This window comes from Falco punctatus (genome assembly GCF_963210335.1).
Source record: "Falco punctatus genome assembly, chromosome: 6".
Classification (NCBI taxonomy): Eukaryota; Metazoa; Chordata; class Aves; order Falconiformes; family Falconidae; genus Falco; species Falco punctatus.
Window position 1 is genome coordinate 23686543 of NC_137585.1, and position 23265 is coordinate 23709807.

Genomic DNA, 23265 nt, shown 5'->3' on the forward strand with positions numbered 1-23265 from the left:
GATGTTCACTGGAGAGACTACTATCAAAGAGCTTGAATGCGATGCAACTGCATTATCAACAGTTCTCTTTTTCTTGTGAGTTTTATCAGCAACACCAAGTAGGCAAGATCAGCACAACGTCCAGGACTGATTTCTTCTAGATATGCTTTCTTTAAAACTCCACAATGTGGATGTTCTGTGGTAAATACTTGGCTGAGTTCTAAACCCTTCATTTTCTACTTCTGGTCACTTTGTATCTTTAGGGACATGTGCTCAATATTGGTTTTAGGCCTCCAATTTGGGTCCAGATCAGATGACTGGAGTTAGGAGACAGTTCTAGAGGAGGCCATGGGCATAGCTAAACTTGTTAATAAAAGCTACAGACTTATAATGGTATGATCACCCATCATACTGAGCCCTCAAGTCCTGTTCAGGCAGAAAATCCACTGAAATCAATGAACAAAGCCAGTATTAGTAGACCAATTCTGTTTGCAGGCAGGAAAACTTATTATTTACAGAAAGATTGGTGAGGTTTTCGTTGTATTGCCCTTTGTCTTGAAAATAAGATGATGAAACAAAATAAACAGGAGTTTTATAGTCAGTTCTAGAGCCACCACTTGTGTTCTGACCTTGGGCATATTTCCCTGTCTTTTTCTTTCCCAGGGTCTAGATAATGAACCAAAGTCTGTTATTTGTGAACTTGCTAGTGGATGTGGGTCCAAACTTAACAGCTCTGAAGATAGTTGTTTCAGAAGCCAATATTCATCAGTTTTTGAAAAACTAGTAGTAGGGCTCAAGCAGTGCACCCACAAACATAGGCACTCAAAATCCTAAGTCATATATAAGTGTCCCAGTATTTTAGCTCTTAATTTTATAGCTTTGGGATAAAAGATTAGAGATAAGAAAGGTCTCTGTGGTGATTAGACAGCAGCAATTAGGAAACAGTCTAAGGAAGAACAAAAGAAGAAGGAACAAAGAAAGGGCAACAGAAAGACAGGGATATTAAAGAGGTCCTTCCCAAGCAGGAGCACTGGGCAGAGGGTCTCCATTAACATCTCCCCATAACCAACCCAAAGAAGCTTATTTTTAATGGAAAGTTTCTTTCCATATAGAAGAGGAGGACTGAGAGGTCCAAAGTTGAGGTCTGAAGGGCTCATGAAAGTTTAATTCCACGCAGCAAGTGCCTGTTTTGCATTGGACGTTTGTTCAGCAGCAGTTTTTTATGGCAGGTGGCAACCAGCAAGTCACTGCTGTCACTCACTTCAAGGCAGCAGTACAGGCAACCAGGACAGTTACACATGCAGTTGTTCATGAGAAAAACAGGTTTAGGTCAGCATTTATGCAAATTAAGTGTGGTCACTGCTTTTTTCAGTGCATTAATGCTGTGGCCCTTCAGTGCTCTGAACTATTGGTCCTCTCCCCCTAGCCAACACTGTTACGGCAGATGGAGTTGAAATAACCTCTGCAATCACACACATGGCTTGCTCATACTTGCGTGCTTATTCTTTGTAAATTTTTCACATCCATGCAAAACCCTGCCAAAAAGATGATTAAAAAACCTCAACCCCACAACAATAAAAGCCCAGCATTTTCTTGGAGGCGTGGGGGTGGATGGAGAATAAACACCATGGAAACATGTAGACAGATATATTCTTAGAATCAGATCATTCTCTTGTGTGGAAAGCCTTACTAATTCAAGCTTAAGTGCTGCAAGAATAAAGGGTTAGAAGGAAAAACACAGCTGGTGAAAATTGGGGGTTGCAGCTCTGCGTTTAATGTCTTCCACTTTGTGGCAATATCTGTATTCCTCACATCATCTTCCTCATTGGCTGCACAGGCTGCAGGGGGATGAGAAAAGCTACAAGATATGTCAATGCTGTCAACAAAGTAAATTATATCTGTTGTTCAGTTTGTTCCATTTTGATTTCATGATGGGAATTGTAAAGGTGACTGTAAGCTCAATTTTCAAGTTTTTTAGTGACTTGGAAGTATGATCTCACAGATTCAGAGACAGAGGGACCTTCTAGGACAGCCTGTTTAAGCCACTACATCTACATATGCTACTCTGTCTTTGGGGATGTGATGCTTCTGAATATTTTCACTGATTCAATCTCACTACGTTGTGGCTCTCACTACATTGTGGTGGCTCTACTGCACTGTTTTAGACTACTAAAATGTTTTCTTGCCTAGGGATTGGGCAATACCAAGGATCGTTCAGTTAAATTTGAGAGTCAACTTCTGTGCCAGTTTAGGCATCTCTTCCAGGGACAGGTTACTGCCCTGGATCTCATCCAGACCTGGCTTTTGTCCATCTGTAATAATAGCACACTCTTTAGTTTACAGTTAGGACCTTGAGATAAACTGTCCCTGGAGGTACTACACGTTATTTTCAGAGACTTAACCAATATTCTGACATGTTGTCCAAATGACATGGGACAAAGCCAATACTTCAAAAACAATGGCAGGCTCAAGGCTGCTCATTATTAAAAATCATCAAGCAGATCAAGTAGAATTACTTAATCCTAGAATTCAAGCTGTAATGAGCAAGCTGTATGCAGAACATCTCAGGATCAGTTTCTCCACTGCCCAGCAGCATGAATAGCCCAATGCAACAACGTATGGTTGCATTTTGCACTTGCTCTGTATTCTGTTTTCATTTATATATATGATTTCTTAGACGCAGGGGAGTGGAGAGACCAGGCAAATAAAACTAAGGCTGCAGTGGGCAGTTTTGCATGCAGTGTCACAGGGCTCCAGCTGCTGAAAGCACATTCCACACAAAGATGAAAGCCTTTCTAGAGACAGGGCTCTGTCCGACTTCCATTTAACTCAGAAGCGAAGCTTCCCCTGAAGGACAGTAACAAACTGATTAAAGATAATCAAAGAGAAGCTCCATTAGGGAAGTTTGAAAGTACTGAATTGGCTTAGATTAGAAAAAGATTAAGGGAATACTACAATTTCTTAAACAGGATGTTACAAACTGCATAGGGATTAATTTTCTTCCTAAGTCAACAAAACAGTAAGAAATAATGGACTGCAGCAGAGACAGATTACAAAATACCAAATGACCCAATTTGTAACATTTGGATTTGCATCTGCTGCTGGAAGTTTCCAAGACTGGTCTTCAGAAATGGGCCTTGGTGCCTGCACAATGGAGCAAGCTGCTAATGCTGGCTGACCATACATTAAAGAGAGTTTTGAGAATAGTAAGCTGGATCTTTCTACAATGCATAGGAAAAAATATGATGTGACGTATCATAAAAGGTGCTTGTCTACTCAAATGATTCTATAAACTGACTGCATATGAGACAAAGCCACCTGGCAGCTACACTGGGATGAAGTAAACCTTGTAAGACTGAGGCAGTGTAGGAGACGTGCTTCTATAAACACTTAACGCTCCCTCCACAAAGATCAATTCTTCAGTGAAGAGGCAGCAAGGTTGTTTTGCACAGATTTTCATCCTGTCCAATATAGTTATTTCACACTAAAAATTTGGCTCCTTATAAGTAATTATCTTACTTGCCATTGTAGCAGTGTCAAACTGTTTTCCCTAACATTTTTCTTTCACATTTCAAAAGAAGCCAATCTACTCACAAGTTTTATAAGCTGAGTGAGAGAGGAGATTGAAAAGTGTATCGATCCTATTGATGTCAAGTCCTTCTAGGGAATAAAAGTTTACTGCTTTCCTGTCTCTGATTATCTCTTTGTGGGGATGTGGATCACAAGCTGGGAAATAGTACTCCATGAGAGAGAAGACAGGCTTCACTACAGAGTTAAGAAGCTGGAGAAGGCACGAAGGGAAGCATAAAGAAGGAAACAGGAAACTGAAGGTAAAATTGGAAGAGCTATTAAGTGGGTTAGGAGTCCAGGGTTTGTGGAAGGTCATACAGCTTTCTAACTTCTAAACATGCAGGTTTAACCTTGCAAAGTGTGGCACAAGACAGACATAGGTTTCATGAAATTCCTAGTATATTTTTCAGGGCAACATGCTGAAATATGCTAAGCTCTCTCCATTCCCACTGAGAGGAATGCAGAGACTGAGGTACCTTTCAAAAGCTGTTTTTCAGAAAATAGGAAGATATAATTGAAAAGCACTTATAGAAAAGGTCAAACCAAGGGAATTGCTCCATTGTCCATACATTTCCAGCCAAGTAATTCAGCCCAGAGCTTTATCTGTTGTTCTGCTGAGTTTTAGGTCAGGCTCCTGTTTTCACATTTAAGGAGGGAGCAAACAAAACTCCCTACATCCACATGTATGTCCTTGGAAGACTCTATCACAACAGACACCAAGGCCCTGATTAGGCATCTGTAAGCTCTCATGTTGTACCCATGAATGCATGTGGAAAATCTCAACAGCATGATCAAGATTTAACAAAATAGAAGGTGAGATTTTGACATTTTGAAATTAACTGGAATTTTACCATTGACCCCAGCAGGACCCCAGACTCAAAGCTAGTATTTACCCTGTGTTGTAGAGGGGCTAAGAACCTAACAGTCCGCTTGAAATTTGAATGGCCAGTACTTTTAATATTAACCCAGTAGCTTACATCATTAAGTTTAAGGAATGACCTCTGAAATCATCACCTAAAATTTTCAGCTACAAAATTGACTGATTTGCAGGCAACATTTCCTTACACTGTTCTTTAATCTGTACTTTGCTTTCAGTGTAAAATGGACAACTAAGTATCTCAAGATGTAGTTGGAGAGAGGGGATCTTTAAGTCTGGATTTCTAAATTAATAAGCTGTGCAGATTTATTTCCTAATAAAGTGAATTTTAATTTCCATGACCTCACTGTGGATTTAGGAGATTTTTCAAAGTGTTGTCTACTTAGGAAGAAAATGGCCTCCTATTTCTGCACTCCTGTGGAGATGCAGCCCCCAACGGGTTGTCTACAAGCACTCTTCCTTGGCTGAAAAGGCAAAGGCCAGGGAGTAGAGTTATAACTGAGTCAGACTTCACTAAAGAAACAATGAAGTGGCTCACACTAAGTTTAAAATAGATATTTATATCCTACCCCACTTACTAAATTCTTCCTTCACTCTCAGAAATTGAAATGTTGCATCTTTTCTATTCTTTACTATCCAGAATTACTCTTCTTTTTGATCTGGCTAGCTTAAGCTAGAATGCTCTTTTCATGGACTGGAAAGGTTACTGCACAAACCAGAATAGATACGGTTTGAAATAGCCACAATTACAGTGGGAATGTTTACAGACTGTTTCTACATATAAATATTAAAGCCACAATGCTTCTCATAGGTGTGCCCTGTAGTAATTGCCCAGTCAACATCTGCCCCCAGAGTAGCACAGACCCCTCTGAAGAAGGAAATATGCATCGCATCTCAGATACCTTCTTTGCCATATGGCAAACACTGATCAGAGCTGACTTCTATCCACTTTGTCAATATAACTCAAAGAGGCAAAAAGACATGAGACAATAGTGCTCTTAGGATTGTTTACAGCAGTTTAACAATGTCTGCCAGCTCAGGTGTTCAGGTATTTACTAAAACTTTGTATTTCATGGCCTTTAAACGTAAGTGATATGTCTTTTTTGTACAAACTGTAATTCCACCTCCTTAATTACTGAAATCTTATCTGCAGTGCTAACTCTTAACTTTTATAGTCTTGTCTAGGAATAACTGGGAACTGATGATAACAAATAAGCCTTTTGTTTCCAAAGCAAGCATTCTAACAAAGCCATACTATAAAAGGCTAAATATATGGATGCCCCTAACAATAATGACCATAAATGTATATTAATTGCAGGTCTCGGTTCATCACACTGTCTCTAAAGAAAAAGCTCAGAAAAATCGGTGAAAAAAGCTGACAATACCAAACAAAAACCAACAGTTAAAATCCAGGTTGCTGCAGGAACACCATAAAATAATCAGAACATCTGCAGCAGTCATGATAGAAAATCATTTAGCAGTGAGTATATGCTTTTGGCTCCTGTTATTAGCTAACTGATAGCTGAGTTCTGCATGATTCACATACAGTCACTTAAATGACGCACGGACCCAAAAGGGTGGGGATTGGCACGGTCTTTCATAACACGTGCCTTTGGAGGAAATGATGGTAACTTGTGGACAGGTTTCACAATATTAAATGGTATACTCTGCCAATATTTTCGTATTTATTTCTGATATCTTTTACACTCTCCTATTTCCCCTGAACTACCTATAAATCCTCTCAATCACAAAAAGACTGGAGGAATGTGAGCTAAATGTGATAAAAAACAAGTATAATATATATAGTCACAGCTGAGCTGTGACGTGGTTTTGCCCAGTTCCTTTTCTGACTCTGCTTCTGTTCTTCCTCATTATTTTATTAATACCCTCTTTTCAAATAAAGGCAATTTTTGTGCTCTGAGACCCAGACTCTTCTTGTGGCTTAATCTCTACTCTTTATCTTAGGCATTAGAAGGAAGCTAGAGTCACAATTCTAATCTAAATTTACAAGGATAAAGAGACAACTGCTTGCTGTTCCACACAGAGAATATCTATTGCAGATAAGCTAAATCTTCAAAGGGAAATCTTGTAAACTCTAACTCACTGGTGGGTAGAAGGCAGCTTCTGGCTCATGTTTAAGAGAGAAGCTGATGTTGATTAACAGTGCAAGCTGCCTCAGTCCAGATTATCCTTTTGTGTGCTTTAGGTCCTCTTGAGTTAAATTGCATCATGCATTGTAGCACATCTTACCACCTTGGAGAACCAGGTGTCATAATATGCCAGTCTTCAAAGTTAGTCACAGTCCAGGTTAGCCTTCACAGGCAAGACCGATCTCTGTGTGAACTAAATTCCTGAACCATAAGGTATTGCTGCAAAAGTTGATGGCAAGAGCAGAGTCCAGAAAGACGTTTATATCTGGTTTACTGGTGAAGGCTAAGCAGGATTTTAACTCCAACAGTATAATTGTATTGCTGCTGAATTTCCCAACATCAGGAATTACAAAGTAGCAACTAAAGCTACTGAAACTTCCAGAATTAGGGCAAAGGACAAGATGAGACTGTATTTAGATTAAAGATAATATAATGTTTTGACTAAATGTGTAACCATGATCGATATCAATACCAGAGTTAGATTGTAATACTATTATGATAAAAGTCCTAATCAGGAGCAGTACCATCATGAAAAGGGATTTGTGAGGCCTTTCTTGTAAAACCTACGAGCTGATCAGCACAGTGCCTTTGTAACATTAATGCCATGGGTAGAGCACGCAGTTATCTGTCACAAATACTTTTACATCAGTAATCTGGAGATGTACGAGATATTCCACTCCTGCAGAGAGTCTTTACATGACATTCTGCTCAACAAAGGTACATTGCAAATCTTCAAACCAATAAGCCACGTGCCATCTATCAACATTAAAATATCAACAGAAAGTCAAAATTTACATTTGATTTAACTTTGCCAGATAAATCCTCCCATTTTCCCCACTAATATTATTAATTAACTAAATCTCCATGCTAGCAACCATGCCTTCACTATATAGAACAAGAAAGAAAGCAAAAGCCCTGAAGTTTCAACATAGCTGTAGTAGATAAGCAGGCCTTTCAGCTTATCATTTTCGGATACGTACCCAGTACAGTACATCTGTCCAGCCCTCCATTGTGATGCACTGAAACACCGTCAGCATGGCAAAAGCAAAATTGTCAAAGTTCGTAATGCCGTGCTTAGGTCCCTCCCAGCCTGCTTTGCACTCTGTGCCATTCTGACACTGCCGCCCATGCGCAGACTGGGGGGCACAGGGAGATGGATCATCTTCTGCAGGTGTATCTTAAAGGAGAGGAGGGAGAAAAAGGAGATGAAGAGAACTAATTGCTGTTTGACACACTATGATAAGTGAGTGAAGTATATCTGATTTTAACAGAAACATTTTGTAGTTGATTTGACAGATTTTTCTAGGAATATACAAGCAACTATATTCATTTTAATGGGCAGAGGGATGTTTTGCTATGCTTCACTTTCTTTTTGTAAAACTAATGGCCAAGCTGTCAAATTTTACAGTCAAAACTGAGATGGACTTTTTTTTAAAGCATATCCTCATATAAGGAAGAAATCATGCCTTTCAACGTGAGAGGGAACATTCAATCAAGTGCGTTACATTTCTTTAGGCTGCATGTTATGACCAGTGTTTTCATACTTCAGTCACTGGCATTTGGGTTAGTCTTGGAAGGGAACTCCAGCACTCACTGGCGCTGCGTTGAAGGAGGCTGAACTCCTGTGGCAGACAGGCTTCAGTGCTCTGGAGATAGGTTGATATGGTGGTGGGCCACTGCTGAATTACAGCAGAGAGTGTCTGGGGCTCTGCTCTTTCAGAGTCTAGAAGCTGTGTGGCAGTTTATCATTAGTCCAGCGGCACTCAGAAGCTCTATAAGACCACTGCTCGATTATCCACCCCTTACTCTGTACAGGTGTTTCTAAAGGTCTGAGAACCCATACACCAAGCCTGCCTAAATGCTTTGATATATGAAAAATTCCATAAAAGACATTTTTATAAGCACAAAACCTCTTGCAATAGGATTTTTTTAAATACACATATTTCAGAGCTTGGTGCTACATTTATAACAGATACAGATATGTATGTGTGTTGGAGCAGGTAATTATGTTTGTTTCTCATCTTACATGGCAAAAAAATGCAGTTTTCCAAGAGTTATGATCACATTTTGATTATTAAAAAGCATGCCAGAAACAGCAATATTAGAATTAGAGGTTGTAATGTAAATAATTCCAGACAGTAAGGGGAAAGATACACTTCAAAGGTATAAACCAGACTGACAATTCATTATAGTTCTAGCATCATTTCCAGAAAATGACATCTGCTGACTTTATAAACCCAGAAAATACAGAACTTCTGAAACAATTTCCTATGATACAATATTTTTTTTGGTTATGAGCTGAACTGGATCCTAGACATTAGCACCCACCACCACATGGGAAATCACTGCTGTTCAAGTTCAGTAAATCAAAGGAGAAAGAGCAGATGATTAGATAAGTGAGTGACAATACAATTGAACTATTTTGAAATTTGAATATTTCTTTCTGTAAATAATTTGAAAGTTATTTCTTGCTAGACTTCATGCAAAAAGTTTTTTCCGATTAATATAATTTTGCTTTTTTACTAGCTGCACTTCTAACCACAGTCACAGTCTGTGATTAAAAAAAAGGATACTACCGGGCCTCAATTAGATATTCCTTTACAGTGATACTGGTTTACAATGACTATGTATTTGTGTACAAGATTAATAATAAAATGTAAGAGTGGTTCATTTTCCTGATGTCATCTCATTTGTAGCTCAGTCTGCTAGTGGTGAACATCACTACTTTAGTATTGCTTGAGCCTTTGGGTGATTTGTTAAAGAACTTAGGCTGGCTTGTAGTACCAAAGGTCCACATTAAAAAGTCCACTGCTGTGTTTGGCAGGAATTCAGACAGTTTTACATACAGCCTTTACAGTCAGGCCAACAACTAAGCGCCCAAGATGAGCAACCTAAACTCAGTGCTGGAGACAGTCTTTCTGTATCAAAGGTGATTCATAACCAAGAAGCAGAACAGTGGAACCACCACTGTGAAACCCCAAAACAAGTACACAGCACAGAGCAACAGCCACCTGTGTCCTGTGCCAGCACAAATGCCCCACTGTGTATGAGGAAAGCCTCCCTCAGAAAGTCTTTGTGTGCACGACAGTGTTTCCCTTACCTATCAGTCCCCCTTGAACATGGTAGCAGGTCTTATGCATCTTCCCCATGAATAACTCCAGTCCAATGATGGCATAGATAATAATGACAAACAGCACCAGCAGGGCAATGTGCAACAAAGGGACCATGGCCTTGATAATTGAATTTAAAACCACCTGGAGACCTGCAGAGAGAACAGAAGGAAGCACTTACCAGCAAGAAACAGAATTTAGAGACTTTATAAATAATATGTCATTTTTTATCTCATTCCCCTTCACTGAACTCATTATCTTGATGATTATAAGATGTACATTTACATATCACGTTCCTCCAGAAGATCTCCAACATTTCACAAATTTACCATTGCACCCTGGATCACAGACTAAAGTAAAACAGCTATTACCTTACCTGTCACCAAAATACCACCACCCTGGGGAGGGAATACATTAGGTATTTTGCCTGTTCTTGAAAACCAGACCTAAGGTGTTCCCCAGACAGTACTGAGGAGAGTTAAAGCATGGGAAAACCAAAGAACAACCAGAACTGAAGCAGGACAAGGACAGTGGGAACACGCAAGAAGGTAAGTGCTGGGGTACCATAGAGCTGCACTCCAGAGCATGGGCAAAGATGCCAAATTGAAACCATGTCCCTACTCTGATTCTGGGTCTGTCCAGAGGTCCAGCCAGTGTCAGGCAGCACCTGAGATGCTGAAGGAGCATCAAACCCATACTGACTGAGAGCTCCCAGCCCTCTTAGGATCTCCCTGCAGTCCAACTTCAGTCTGAACAGAGGGAGAGTCAGAACCAGCAGTGCTGGTTTTGACCCAAGATTCAGGGATCACTCTGTAACAGAGATTGTCCAGGTCCCTAGAAAGGGGTATGAACAAAATATTATTACATGGCTGTTAAGGCACGAGGCTGGTATGAGACACAATCATGAGTGAGCCAAACACTTCCAGAATGGCATAGGGAAGGTGACTTGTAGCAGTTTGCTGAAGTGCTAAGCAGCTCTACCCTCAGATGCAGTTGACTCAAGCTGCAGATGCATGGGCCTGCCTCTGTCTACTCCTCATTTGTAAAACCAGAATAACAAAGCCAGCCTCACAAACCTTTAGTAAGGATTTGCATTTATAAATGTCTTAAAGTTGTTATCACTGGTAGCAGTGATGGCAACAACTGTCACTGGCAAGTTATTAATGTTGGAAGTATTGAGAGACCTCTAGAACTCTATATTCTACAAATAGCCAGATCAGAACAATTACGAGCTCATGATTTCGCAATGATTGAGCACCAGAAGCCATTAATGTCTCCTGCAAATGCTGTCATCTCCTCAGGGAAGTTGATATTAGCTGTGATTTTTGAAAAAAGTGATTCATGAGTTGTGAATGTCTGTTATACATCTGCCAAGAGAGTTTGCGATAACTATTAACTTTTAAAATCTATCATCTAAGATCTTACATTTTCATTTTTATTGCTTTTTTTAAAAAAAAATTATTTAAATACTTTCTAAAAGGGATGACGCATGTCTTGACAAGCACTTCCACTTGTAGACAATCTACTTGTCAATTCACAGCTAAGGCTGTGCCTTTGCATTTTCTCCCCAGCCATGTAGGAGCGCAGCAGAAGCAACCAAAAGGTGGTATCAGTTGCCAGGCCAGTAAGATAATTCACTAACTGCTATTAATCCAAAGGTGGCTACTAGCATCCCTCTAGTCAGAACATTTTTTTAGGTGTCTGCAGTCAGTTCAGTCACCTGTTAATGGTTGATGCTACTATCCAAAGGGAGTGATATTCAGTATGAAACATTCTGGCTTTCATAAAGAGATCCTTGCACGAAGTACAATACTGCCAGGATTAAAACTCATCCAGTGCAAGAGTGGGCCATTCTGCTTGCTCAAAGTTACCTCTAGGTAACTTATTCTGGATAAGCAATGTCTCTGGGGAAAAAATATTGCTGTGATTACGTGAGGCAGTCAGCCTTTCTCCCTAGATAGTCACCTCATTCAGTCTACTAATTCTAAATATATACAGAAGATTGATTGCAGTCCACATCAACGTCACTCCAATACTTTACAGCAGTTGAGAATGTTACATTCACCAGAAAATTAAAACAATGTCCCACCTTCTCCCAAACAAGGTATAATACAAGAAAGTTAAAAGACTACAGATGGCTATGAACCTGAAAAAACCCCAAAACTTTGCAGATTGAAATATTTGTAAGTTCAAATAAATCTACACAAAAGCAAAGAAAGGCCTCTAATTTAAGTGATTTTAGGAGTCTTATTAATCCAAAATGTAGCCAAGATTACAAAGTTAAGAGTTCTAATAAAATGTCTGATATAATTTACCCTTAATTATTGTTATTAATTGATTTAATATTCATCATAGGATATACCCAGTGCTCTTGAGAGGGTACTGAGGACAGACACAATTTTGAACAAAAAGCTCTTTCATTTTGAATATAGCTTCATTATCACCCACACCATGAAAGTGCTTCAGTGTACTACAGATGTCCAGAGAAGATAACACCCGCACAAACCAATGCCCTTTGTGTTAACAAAGCAGTGTTTGTGAAATCAAAGGCTTGCACCCTAACCATGAGATGACAAGAGTTTTAGACAGTCTAGGGGAACATGTACCACCAGAACATTTACAGGAGCTTCAGCTAGCTTAATTAGAGAAAAGCTTCTTGAGGATAATAAACCAACTTAGAGCTACTGAATACTGTTAGCATGAACCGATGTGTGCTGTGCAGTACCCTGTTAGGGCAGTCCGTTTTTAAATCCACATGACTCCACTGATTAGCAAGCTTAAATACATTACCATTAAAGTATTCAGAGAGTTTCTAAAAGTTTAAAACTGCTAACTATGCAACCACTTCAGAAATGTCCTCTTAGAAGACGTAATGAATGCTACTTGTAGAAGGGCAAGGGGTATATACACATCACCACACTCCCCGCATTGTTATTATAGCAAGGTTATTGCTGCAATATAGCTGCTGCTAGTAAATTACTTTATTCTCAGTTCAGGCAGCCACTTGCAGCATGAAAAGCTGTTGCAAGGAATGGCATGAAGAACCAAGCCTGGACAATCAGAAAAGTCAGTGTGGTAGTAAGCAGGGAGAACAGGGAGAGCAGATAAAGAAGGATTAAAGGAACTGGGGAAAACCATGGGTAGGTCGAACAAAGAGAGATAGTTTTATATTAAAAAACCCTCACGCTTCAAAACACATCAAATCTGTATTCTGAAATCTGAGAGGTGCAGATCAGTGTCTGTGGATGATCGGATGCATTTCTAATCGGGGTAAATCAAGGCAAATTATGCCCTTACATGCAGCCACAAAGCTTTTTCTAACCAATGGTGAGAAATTCTGCACACTTGTACGTGCTCTTCCCTTGAGCAGAGGCAGAAAAGAGTGTCAAACTGATATGAAAAAAAATTATCTGTCCTGTCTCAGGCATGCTCTTAATCTGTGACACACTGATATCAGCCAGTATGGGTGCTCACATACAGAGGGCAATACAATTCCACTTGTCTGACGCTTCCTGTAATACACCGTTGCACACCTTTGACATTTTCTCCCTTGTGGAGGTAAGGCTTGTGCTCCTAGCAATGGGCTGTGCAGCTTATAATCATAACTAAATCAGAATGCCTGGTGACCTGATCAGGCTGCAAAGCTGTTTTTCAGGTAGGTGGTGCCAAAACTGCCTTCCCACAGCAGAGGGAAGAGCTGTGGTTTTACCACTGCTCTACAGAGGCTGGCAATGCCATCGTTGACCAACATAAATTCAGTCTCCTGAACTTACGTTCTGACAAGAAAATATAAAAATAAATGGTTTTCAAATATTTGGTATTCTAAATGTACTTATGCATTCATGGAAGCTCTCTTCATGTACTAGACCCTCTCCAGACATCTGTGAAGGCACAGCATCTGCCTTAAGGAACTCACTCCAGGCTGGACAAGGAGAAAACTTCACAGAGGTTAGGGAAAGTGCCACAAAAGGGACTGTTTGCAGTTTTTCAGCCCGCGTTTTTCTTCTGTTAATAATTGAAGATCTTAAACAGCTCTTAGTATTTATTTTAAAAGCACTTCAGTTTACCTTTAAAAAAAACCATCTTGGCTGCATTCTGTTGGCAGACACTGACTCCATAAATGTTTTAGTAAGGAAAACATGTTAGTGCCATTCCCTGGGCTTACAGAATTTAGCGTTTATTTACACTGATAAAACATTTTAAATATTTATTACATGGGAACAACATTGCTTTTTATACCAGGTCAAGCCCTTTTCAGCCTCTAGAGGAGTGCGTCAAACCAAAAGTTTAGGGCACAACTGGGGACTAGAAGGAATACAGAAGAAAGAAGGAAAAGAGGTTGTAGGAAGCAACACTGATCTGTCTCAAAGCTATGAGAAATACACTGTTAGGAATGCTGCAGGTATTTTAGAGCTATTATATGATGCTGATTTTCTTCCAGGAAGACAATCATGAGAGAGGCTGGTTGCTGTATCATCAATTCAGGCAGTTATCTCTAGGCATGTAAGTGTCTGCACCTAAAGCAATGGGATTACCTACACACCCCATTGTGTACTTACAAGCTTTTTTGGACTTCAACCAATGCACAGCAAGATGGCACCAAAACAAAACAAACAAACAAACAAACAAAAAGTATACCAGGCCCAGCTGCTAAAATGCACTTGGCATTGTTGTGCTGTGGAACATATCCAAAGAAACTAATGGTAGGTTGGTCTCAGAAAAAAAACATTTCAGCCTTTGCAAGCACAGCTCTATCTCACATTTTCAAGTGTCTTCAATTTTGGATAAAACTTGGTTTGCGGGACAGGGTGGTTTCCTGTTCTCATCATATTAGTAGTACAGATATTCAGAGAAAGCATATCCTAAGTCAAAACCCTTCATTAGTTTTGCAGGGCTATGTTCTGCTTACATCACAGTGTTGCCTGAATCAGGAGTATGAGCAGGCACAGTCTCATACAAATGACCTTCTGGGAATGAGTAGGAATAAAAGGGAAAGGAGAGGGCTTTCAACTCCATCCATCCCTCCTCCACCTCCTGATACACACACACAAACACACAGATTTTCATACTTAAGCCAGTGCCAAAGGTGTGGGAGGTAATTATTTTTCTGCTAATATAGTTCAGAAGAAAAATACTACTTTCTGCAAGCAAGGAGGAAGCAGGGGAGGATTTGTGACTCAGCACAGCGCCTGAGTCAGATCACTTCTGGGAACCACTCTTAAGTGGTAGAGTTTATGCAGCATCCCCAGCCACAAGCTAGGCCTACCCACAAATCACAGTTACTTCAGATGATACACTAAGAGACTGCCACTACAGTTATCTCTATTTCCAAAGCACAAGCAATATAACCAGTAATATTCCCCAAAGTGGATGTTTATTGCTTAATAAAATAGGCATTGGCTAAGAAAATGGAAAAATATTAAATATTCATAAATATGAAAGGCTTTATACCAATTTTAAAGGAAGCCTGGAAAAAGACAGACATTTTTATCACAAAACTGTCCACAGTCATGGCAAGATATCTTGGATAAGTACATTCTGCAATGATTTGTGAGGGAAAACATTAAGGACATTCTTCAGCAGTGTTGCAAAGGGAACTCATATGGCACAGTTCAGATAAGGACAGCTGTACAGTAACAATTTGGGGAGGTAGCCCCTTACTGTCTTGCTGGAGTCTTAAAATATTAGTGGCAGATTGCTAGATAAAGCAAATTCTGTGGGTGTAGTGCAGCGTTCTTGGGGCTGCAGATGTCATTTCTATTTCAAGAATAATAAAGGTGGTCTTGGAATAGGAAGGAAAGACATGACGCAGGACTAGAAAACTAGCTGAAGTGAAAAGAAAGAAAAACCAGGGAAGAGAGTTTTTAAGCTGAACAGTGACTATTTTGGAGAAGGTAGTGCCATCTAAACATATACAAATATACAATTCAAAACCATGTGCTGGAATGCATAAAAAAAGAAAGTTTTGGCATCTGTTCCCAACGTTCTCATTCTTCTGTTTTCAAACCATGTTTTCATTGACTTCTCAAACTGAAATACATGCACACACACAAAAGCAGATTCATACAAATGGGCATGTGTACACAAATACTATTGTTTTGTACTTGTCAAGTCTTGCAATACTGCCCTTGCCTCATTCGTTGAGGCGAGAAAGGAATAGCAGAACAAAAACAAAAGCCACAACAAAACCCAGCTCTTTCTTCTGGATCCTTTCTTCTTGGGAAGCAATTAATCTTCAATATCCTCTGCTTGTCAGTGACCTAACATAGGCAGCCAGACAATAGAGCTTGCCCTCAGCATGGTGGCCACTCAGCTGCAGTTTTTGGGTGCCTGAGGAAGGATGGTTGGATAAATGTACACACTGCCTTAGGCTTTTTGCCTCTCTGCTGGAAGAAACCTCTATTACCACTCACAGAGGCATCCCTCTCCCCTCCTGGGGACTTCAACCTTTTTTAGCAGCTTTTTTTCAAAGTATGTAAGTATTCACTTTCTTACAAAGTTGCTTGCTGATTAGAAGACCTTGCCATCTTTCCAGTCCCAGCACATCAGATGGCTCCTACAATCTCAACTTTATTTTCCAGCCATTTGATCTTAGCTCATTTCAGCTGAGGATGAGGTCCACACAAGATATACAGACTTTGAATGTAAAAAAAAAAAAGTGGAAATAAAAAATAAAAAAAAGGAAAAAAAAGGTGTAGTGTCCCTCCCATGCAGCTACCTGCATACAGAGAAGGAGCATGGAGAGAAAAGCGGCAACTGCCTATCTGCTGAAAACTGCACATCACAGAAAAAAGACCATTTTGAGCAAAACCACAAATGAAGTTCAGTAAGTTTACTTTGAGGCTGTTTTGAACAAGGACCACAGTGTGCTGTAAAGCAGTCTTACACTGAGATGGGGGAGGGTGAGGTAAGGCATTCACTGCCCGATAGGGATTCCTAAAGATGGGCTGAAGGTAAGGCAGGTAAAGGGCATGCAGGAGTCCTGGCAGTTCCTAGGCCAGCAAGAATCAGCTGTCATGCTTTCCCAGGAAATGGCTTTAATTTTCTGCTGATGGACAATCATGGGCTCTCCAAGAAAACTGTTCTTGGGCTCATTGTAAAGGTTTTATCTATACCTAATCACTGTGAATGATCACAAATAGGAAGAACTTTTATTTGCCCCTCTCCCTGCGGAGCTATGCAAAACCAAAGTCAGTCTGGCCAGAAGACTGCGCATGTTCTTAGTGAAATGATCCATCACACTTCCACCTTTTTTTTTTTAATTTCTTCATGTTCAAGCACAGCTGTGACAATCTTGCAAGCTGCAGTACCGGAGCAAATTTTTGATCCAGTTCTGTGCCACCGGATTCACTCACATAACTGGTATAGGAATGTGTCAAAATGCTGTACCATCTTTAGTCTGGTCAAGTGAACATAAAAACCCCCAAACCAATATATCTCAGTCTCCGAACTGAGAAAACTGAAATGATGAAAGAGCTTTGTTTCAGAATGCCAGATGTTGTTTGTACACAGCTCTGAGGAATAACTACACGCATTACTGTGTCCTAAGGATGTAGTTTTTGAAACAAGGAACTATGGACACCTGTAAGTGCTAAAGCGTCATGGTAACAGGAATGGGCTTCAAAGCACTTGGGTCTCAATTGTGACAGTACCAGCATTTAAGTGGAGGACTAATGACTGTTGGATTACAAACGCCTTTGTAAAGCTGCCAGAACCTCAGGATCATGAACAGCATTATTTTTAACTGTTCATTCTCATAGCTCCCCAGGTAAGTGGACAGTAGCCCCTTTTTTTTTCATCACTAAATAATCCTTCCGGTCTTACAAAGAGTCTTTTAGTTGTCTGAGCTCATTCTCCTGCTGCTCTTTCTAACTTACCACTTGTGAACAGGTTTAGAAAAGGTAAAAGCTAGCAAGGTAACAGATGTTAACAGGGATCCTGTAAATGTAGAAGTGCACCCAGAGATGATAGTATTACAGTTTTGTGGTACTTGGAGAAAAATACATTGATGACAAAAATTGATCTTGCAGGTTAAATGCTCCAAGCCTATCATAACTGGCATACCATGAGCTACGCTAAGTTTTACCATCTCATGATAGAAAAAGTACAACAAAATACTGGATAAACCCTAACAATTTCTCTTTAGATAGCTATCTAAGTAGAACTGCAGCGTTGTATGTGACAAAAATGGGCTATATAGCCCCGGAGAGGAAAACTCACTCCACCTCCTAACTTTGGATAGTGCTTAATGGGCTTAGATTAGACTAAGCTCTGGAGAGACATAGATAGCATGACGTTTTCAAAATCAGTGTCATACAGGGTTTTCAGGAGAATTTTGAGAACCTAAAAATAGAAAGTTACCTGATCAGGTAAAGAAAGAATTTACGTGAACCACATGATGTGTGACCACTGCCATGTTGCTGTCTTGATGCACACATGGGATTTGTTTTCTCTTTTTAAACTACTGAAAATGCTGTTAATGAAAATTCATGGTACAATGGCAAAGTCCTTGAAAAGACATGGCCAGATAAATCTGAACAACTTTGCCTCTTAGTTTTAAGAAGAGAGTTTGGATTTAGGGACTCATCTATTCAGTGGTTAATCAGTCCGAGCTTTTTTTATTTTCCACATTAGTAAGACTACTGCTTTTGATTTTTATAAACCTGATTAGAATTAAGCTCTGCTTGCAGGCATCAGATAATAAAACAGCTTTAGGGAGAAAAATGCCTTCTGATATAATAAGCAAAACCTCCCTTAGCTCACTAAGTAGCTGTTTGGACAGAAAAATTAATGGTTGCAGTTTTCACAAAAATGTATTTGTCAGACAAAAGAATGGTTCTTTATTGATATTTACTTCCTTTGTAACTTTCTTTATGACTTGCACAATTCCAAAGATTTTAGTACAGACTGCGTACATATTGCTGGAATGCATTGGAACTAAACATTTATTTATTTTGAATTTCCTTTTACATATAATAAGCTGTCAAGAGGGAATAATAAGGCTTTCCTGCTACAAAAAAAACCAGCTAAATTAAATTCTTTATGATACAGAAGTCTACAAATATAAATCTGAGTGGTATTTGCCCCCCTCCAAATTACGGATTTTAAATGAAATAACAGTGTCAACACTGGAATGTGAAAAGAAAAAGATGGGCTAAAGCTTGAGTTTAAATTTTCACCTATATTTTGAGAATAGGGGTGAGATTCAACCCTAAATTCTTTCATTGGGTGCTGTTTATACTAAACAACAGAACTGTTAGATCTAAAACAGGCCTTTGTAAAGCCTGTGTGTATGGATACATGGATATACTGGTTTGATTTCTGACCAAGAAATCAAACCTGATTGAGAGGAAATTTACCTTTTGGTAACTTCCATCACATATTAAAAAACCAATATACAACAACAACCTGTGACAAAACATAAATTGCAGAAATGTGCTGAACAACAAGAAGCAACAGTTACAGCAGAAAAAAAATCAGTAAACACAACAACCAACACAAAACAAGACAGAAATGTTAGCCAGGCTTCTAGTTTAATGTGTTAACAGTAATATAAGAGGAAACAAACCAACAGATTCTACATCTAAGATACAGAGCATTTGATATGTCCCAATTCTCACACCAGGTGTGTACTACTGCCTTCAAAAAAGGGAAGTCCTCTGCAAGAATGGTATCTGATTGAAAGATTAGGTTCTTGAAGAAAATTTAGAGGGGAAGTTTTGTAATCTGATAATGAAATTGAATTTCTATAGATCTTTCCACTCTTGAGGAAAACAAAATTTAGTACGCCATATGAAAAAAGTGACAAAAATAGAATTTTTATATTTTCTTCTATTTATTTTATTTCATCAGCTATTTTCTGTCAAAAATGCTTCTGATGTAAAGATGTTGAGCAGCTTTAGCATTACTGAAGTTTAAAAAAAGATTTTTTGCAGAGGGCTAGCAGATGTTTTCTGAATTGTGATTGATGTGGCAAGGCAAACTAGGAAAAGATAAAAACTCAAAAAATAAGAGGCATAGCTATTCAGCCAACTCAGGAAAATAGTTGCAACAAAGGGCAAAACACATATGGGATAGGTTATTGTTACATGTGTTAAACAGGAATTGGATCTGCTTCTGGGAAAAAGGGAGATTAAGAAAGATGACTGATCTTCCCTTCTCCCTTGCAGAAAGAAAATTTTGATAAAATAACTTCGATAAAATATAAAGAGACTGGGCAAGTTAGGTGGGCTGTATTTGCCTTTGGTCAATACTTCCCTATGATCACAACAACATATGATTTGTTCCATCAGTGAACATCTTAAGCATAGAAAAGTTTATTAGTTGTTCATACCAGCCAATATTTCTGTGTTCTCAGCTAGCACAGTAATATCAAGCAGATGTAACTCAGAAGGCAGTAGCTGATATTGGAGAAGCTTGATTAAAGAGCAGAGGGAAGGTCTCCAATAGATTTATGTAGCCACTGAAATTTTAAAATATATTTCCTCAGATTTGCCTCCTCTCAGTTCAGTGTGCTTTGGGTTTTTTCTTCTTATAGCACTTGTACAAGAAGCAATATTATTACAAATTCAGATCATCACTGAAAAAAATACTGTATTTGGAGACTAAACAAGACTTAAAATGTACTCACTGGTTGAGAGAACTATTTGACTGGTCCACTGCTCTGTGCTTTGCTGATATTTTGATATTACTTTGTGAAAATCACAATGACCACAGGCATCTAACAATGCTTTTGGAAGGCCGGTACAAACAGAGTCAATTCAAATGATACTAGAGTCATGGAGCATGCCTTGTTTCCTGAGGAAAACACTCTTCTATGAACTTTCTGTTGTCCCACTTCTGAAACAAATGCTACTTGGTGTGTTAGTCACCTCTTCAAGAGAGGATGAGAAAGCTTCAGGCATGTTAAAAAGTCCCAACAGTTCAGTAACAAATTAATAGATGTACATTCACTTTAGAGAAAATGAACAAAGGAGTTCAAATCATTCCTTACCAGAACTTAAATTAATAAGCAATGCAAAATTTAGCCAATTTGAACCAAAGTATGAAATAACATTTGATGTAAGTTTGGGACTACATAAGATACAGTAGAGATGTCATCTGGGAGAGAACACAAGAAGAAAACAGACTAGATCATATCCTTACTATTTTGATCTGGAACAGCAATATCTTCCCTCGCCCGTCATGGAGGCAGCAACAAATGAGGCAATTACAAATGAGCAACTGGGAACCCAACACACTCCTGCTGATACCAGTTAGCTACAATCTGTATGTATACTTCTGTTCCTTTATGGTCCAGACAAAAGCATTTCTAAACAACTCAAACTGTTCTTAGGAGACAGCAGATGGCATTCCTAGATTTTCAGCTGCTTTAGGACAAGCATTTTAATGGCATGGGCTCTCTCTCAGAGCCATGCCCTACGTGCATTCTGAATGAGAACTCTGGGCATTACATGAAGAATAAAAAAAGGTGCTAGAAAGTCTGATCCATCCAGAGCTCTTCTGAAAAACCTCTTCACTAAGCCAAGCCAGGATTTTTTTACTATCTCCATGTCTGCTTTTTGATGTCAGCGTGGGTTTTATTTCCTTCATTTGGAAGGGGCTGCCTACACCCTGATGTGGTCTCACATTACGGTATTGGGATTTTTTGTTTTGTTCTGTTGTGAAGACATGTTGAATAATCATGCCAGCACTCACAGTAATTGGTAGGATAAAAGCTGACACAGTTATTGGGTACATTTGTAGTTAGTGCTATTTTTAAAAGAGCTACATAGCCAAGATCAAACAACAAATATTTCCCTGTTTTCATTGGCGTTCCTTAAATATGAGAGAAATCTTTATTACAAGATGTCTGTGCCTCAGATATTCTTCTTTACTAAGAAAATCCCTCTTTTGCTATACTCTTCTGCCATAATTTACATCATTCTGCAGGTTATACCACTCAAGGAAACGTGCTTTTGCTCCTGATTGTGCAAGCCCTTCTCACATGAATGATCTTTACCTATGGGAGATACTACGCAGGAGTCAGTTTACTCCCTTGAGTAATGGTGACCTAAGTAAATAAAGGACTTGCAAGCATGTGTAGAGTTTTAAGTTAACTATGAAGAAATAAGCTTAATGAGGACATTTGGTTCAGACTGTTCTCTCCTTTTTTCTCCACTCCCTTCCCATTTGTAAGGAAAGCAAAACAAATTGGCCACTTGAGATTAAAAACAGCTAGGCAATGACATGGGAAAGGTGGTGCAACTTGTCCTCAACGGTGCTGTATGTGCTGGAGAGATGGTACAGATGGTCAAGAAGTCTTGTTCAAGAATGAAGGAGAACGTAAGAAAACTGCTTGAGAGCACATTTCCTACGGCTTTTAGAGCCCAAAAGAAAAGAAAGAAACTGGACTTGGCAAAAGCTGGCGTTATTAAATGCAACAAAACAAAGTTTAAGGCAGAATTAAGATTTGGAAGCTAAATTTTGCCCATATATATTTGCAGCCATTCCTTCTGTTGTCAACGACCTTTATCACATGGGTTTGGTGACAGCAAACTGCCAAGTGTATTGTCTCCACCAGCTTACTCTACTCTTTTGTACCTGCACATAAATCTTACACATTTTGGAAGCCTTGATGAGGCCACTTCTCCTATCTCCTCGCACTGAAGGCAAGTCAAAATTCTCCACTGGTGTGCTGTTTATGCCATAACCTCACATGCATCAGGAGGGTAAATTTAAGCCCCTAGCTCCACCAGTGACAGTGTTTAAACGCGAACCATGTGCAAAACAGATGACTGTCAACTATACTTTGCCAGAAGCATACACATTTTGAAAAACTATTGTCTTTCTGACTTCCAGTTAGTATTTGCTTAAAACTTAAGACTTAATATGTGCTATTCAACATATAGAAGCAGGTAATGGCTCACATTTTTTTACCACTTTCCAAAAATGCATGGTTCTCAAATAAAATGCCGTTTTGGATTTCTTGAATTCTTTGTGTTTATTACCTCAATTGCATTACTTCCTCACTATATAAAATGGTGTTCATTTTCTTGGTCTGTGCAGAAAACAATGAGAAATTCCAGTTGTAATTTTTGGTTGTGCACTACAAAAAAAATTAAAAATCCTAAACACAAGCCAAATAACTGCATTGGGTGTGTTTATTTCAGTGGCTGCAAAATAGAATCATTGCAATAGATTGAGCGGTATTGTCTCAGTGGCTGGGAAGGGCATTGCATGCCCAAGCAGAAGAGCAATCACAGGCCAAGACAGTCAGGTGCTGGGGATGGAGTAAGGCAAGCATCAGGGCTGCACACGGAGATACAGAAAGAACTAACATACACAGTTGCTCTAGATCCCATCCTCACCCTCCAGCAAAGTGGTTTGGCACACCCAAGTTGACATGATGCTATAAATGAGAATAGTGAATCTCCCCTGGGAGAAGGCATTTGAGGGTAGTTAAAAATCACATTTCATTCTCCCCGCTTTATACAGTACAGGCAGAATGTAAGGTTTCAGGAGCAGTGTGCCTGTAGCAACAACTGGGCTCTCTGTGTGGTGCTTAATCCTCATTTACTGGCCTAACCTACTCCAAACA

The 23265-nt window shown here is 39.3% G+C and overlaps 1 protein-coding gene across 14 annotated transcripts in view; it reads right to left on the reverse strand.

The window, feature by feature from the left end:
• Nucleotides 1-23265, reverse strand: part of CACNA1C (calcium voltage-gated channel subunit alpha1 C) — a 468525-nt gene that overhangs the window by 165870 nt on the left and 279390 nt on the right. For all 14 annotated transcript variants that reach the window (XM_080391534.1, XM_080391539.1, XM_080391535.1 and 11 more), the window contains exons 6-7: nt 9677-9838; nt 7557-7753 (exon numbers count right to left, since the gene is read on the reverse strand). In XM_080391534.1, coding sequence (XP_080247660.1) covers nt 7557-7753; nt 9677-9838 — 359 coding nt within the window. The remainder of the gene's footprint in view (nt 1-7556; nt 7754-9676; nt 9839-23265) is intronic.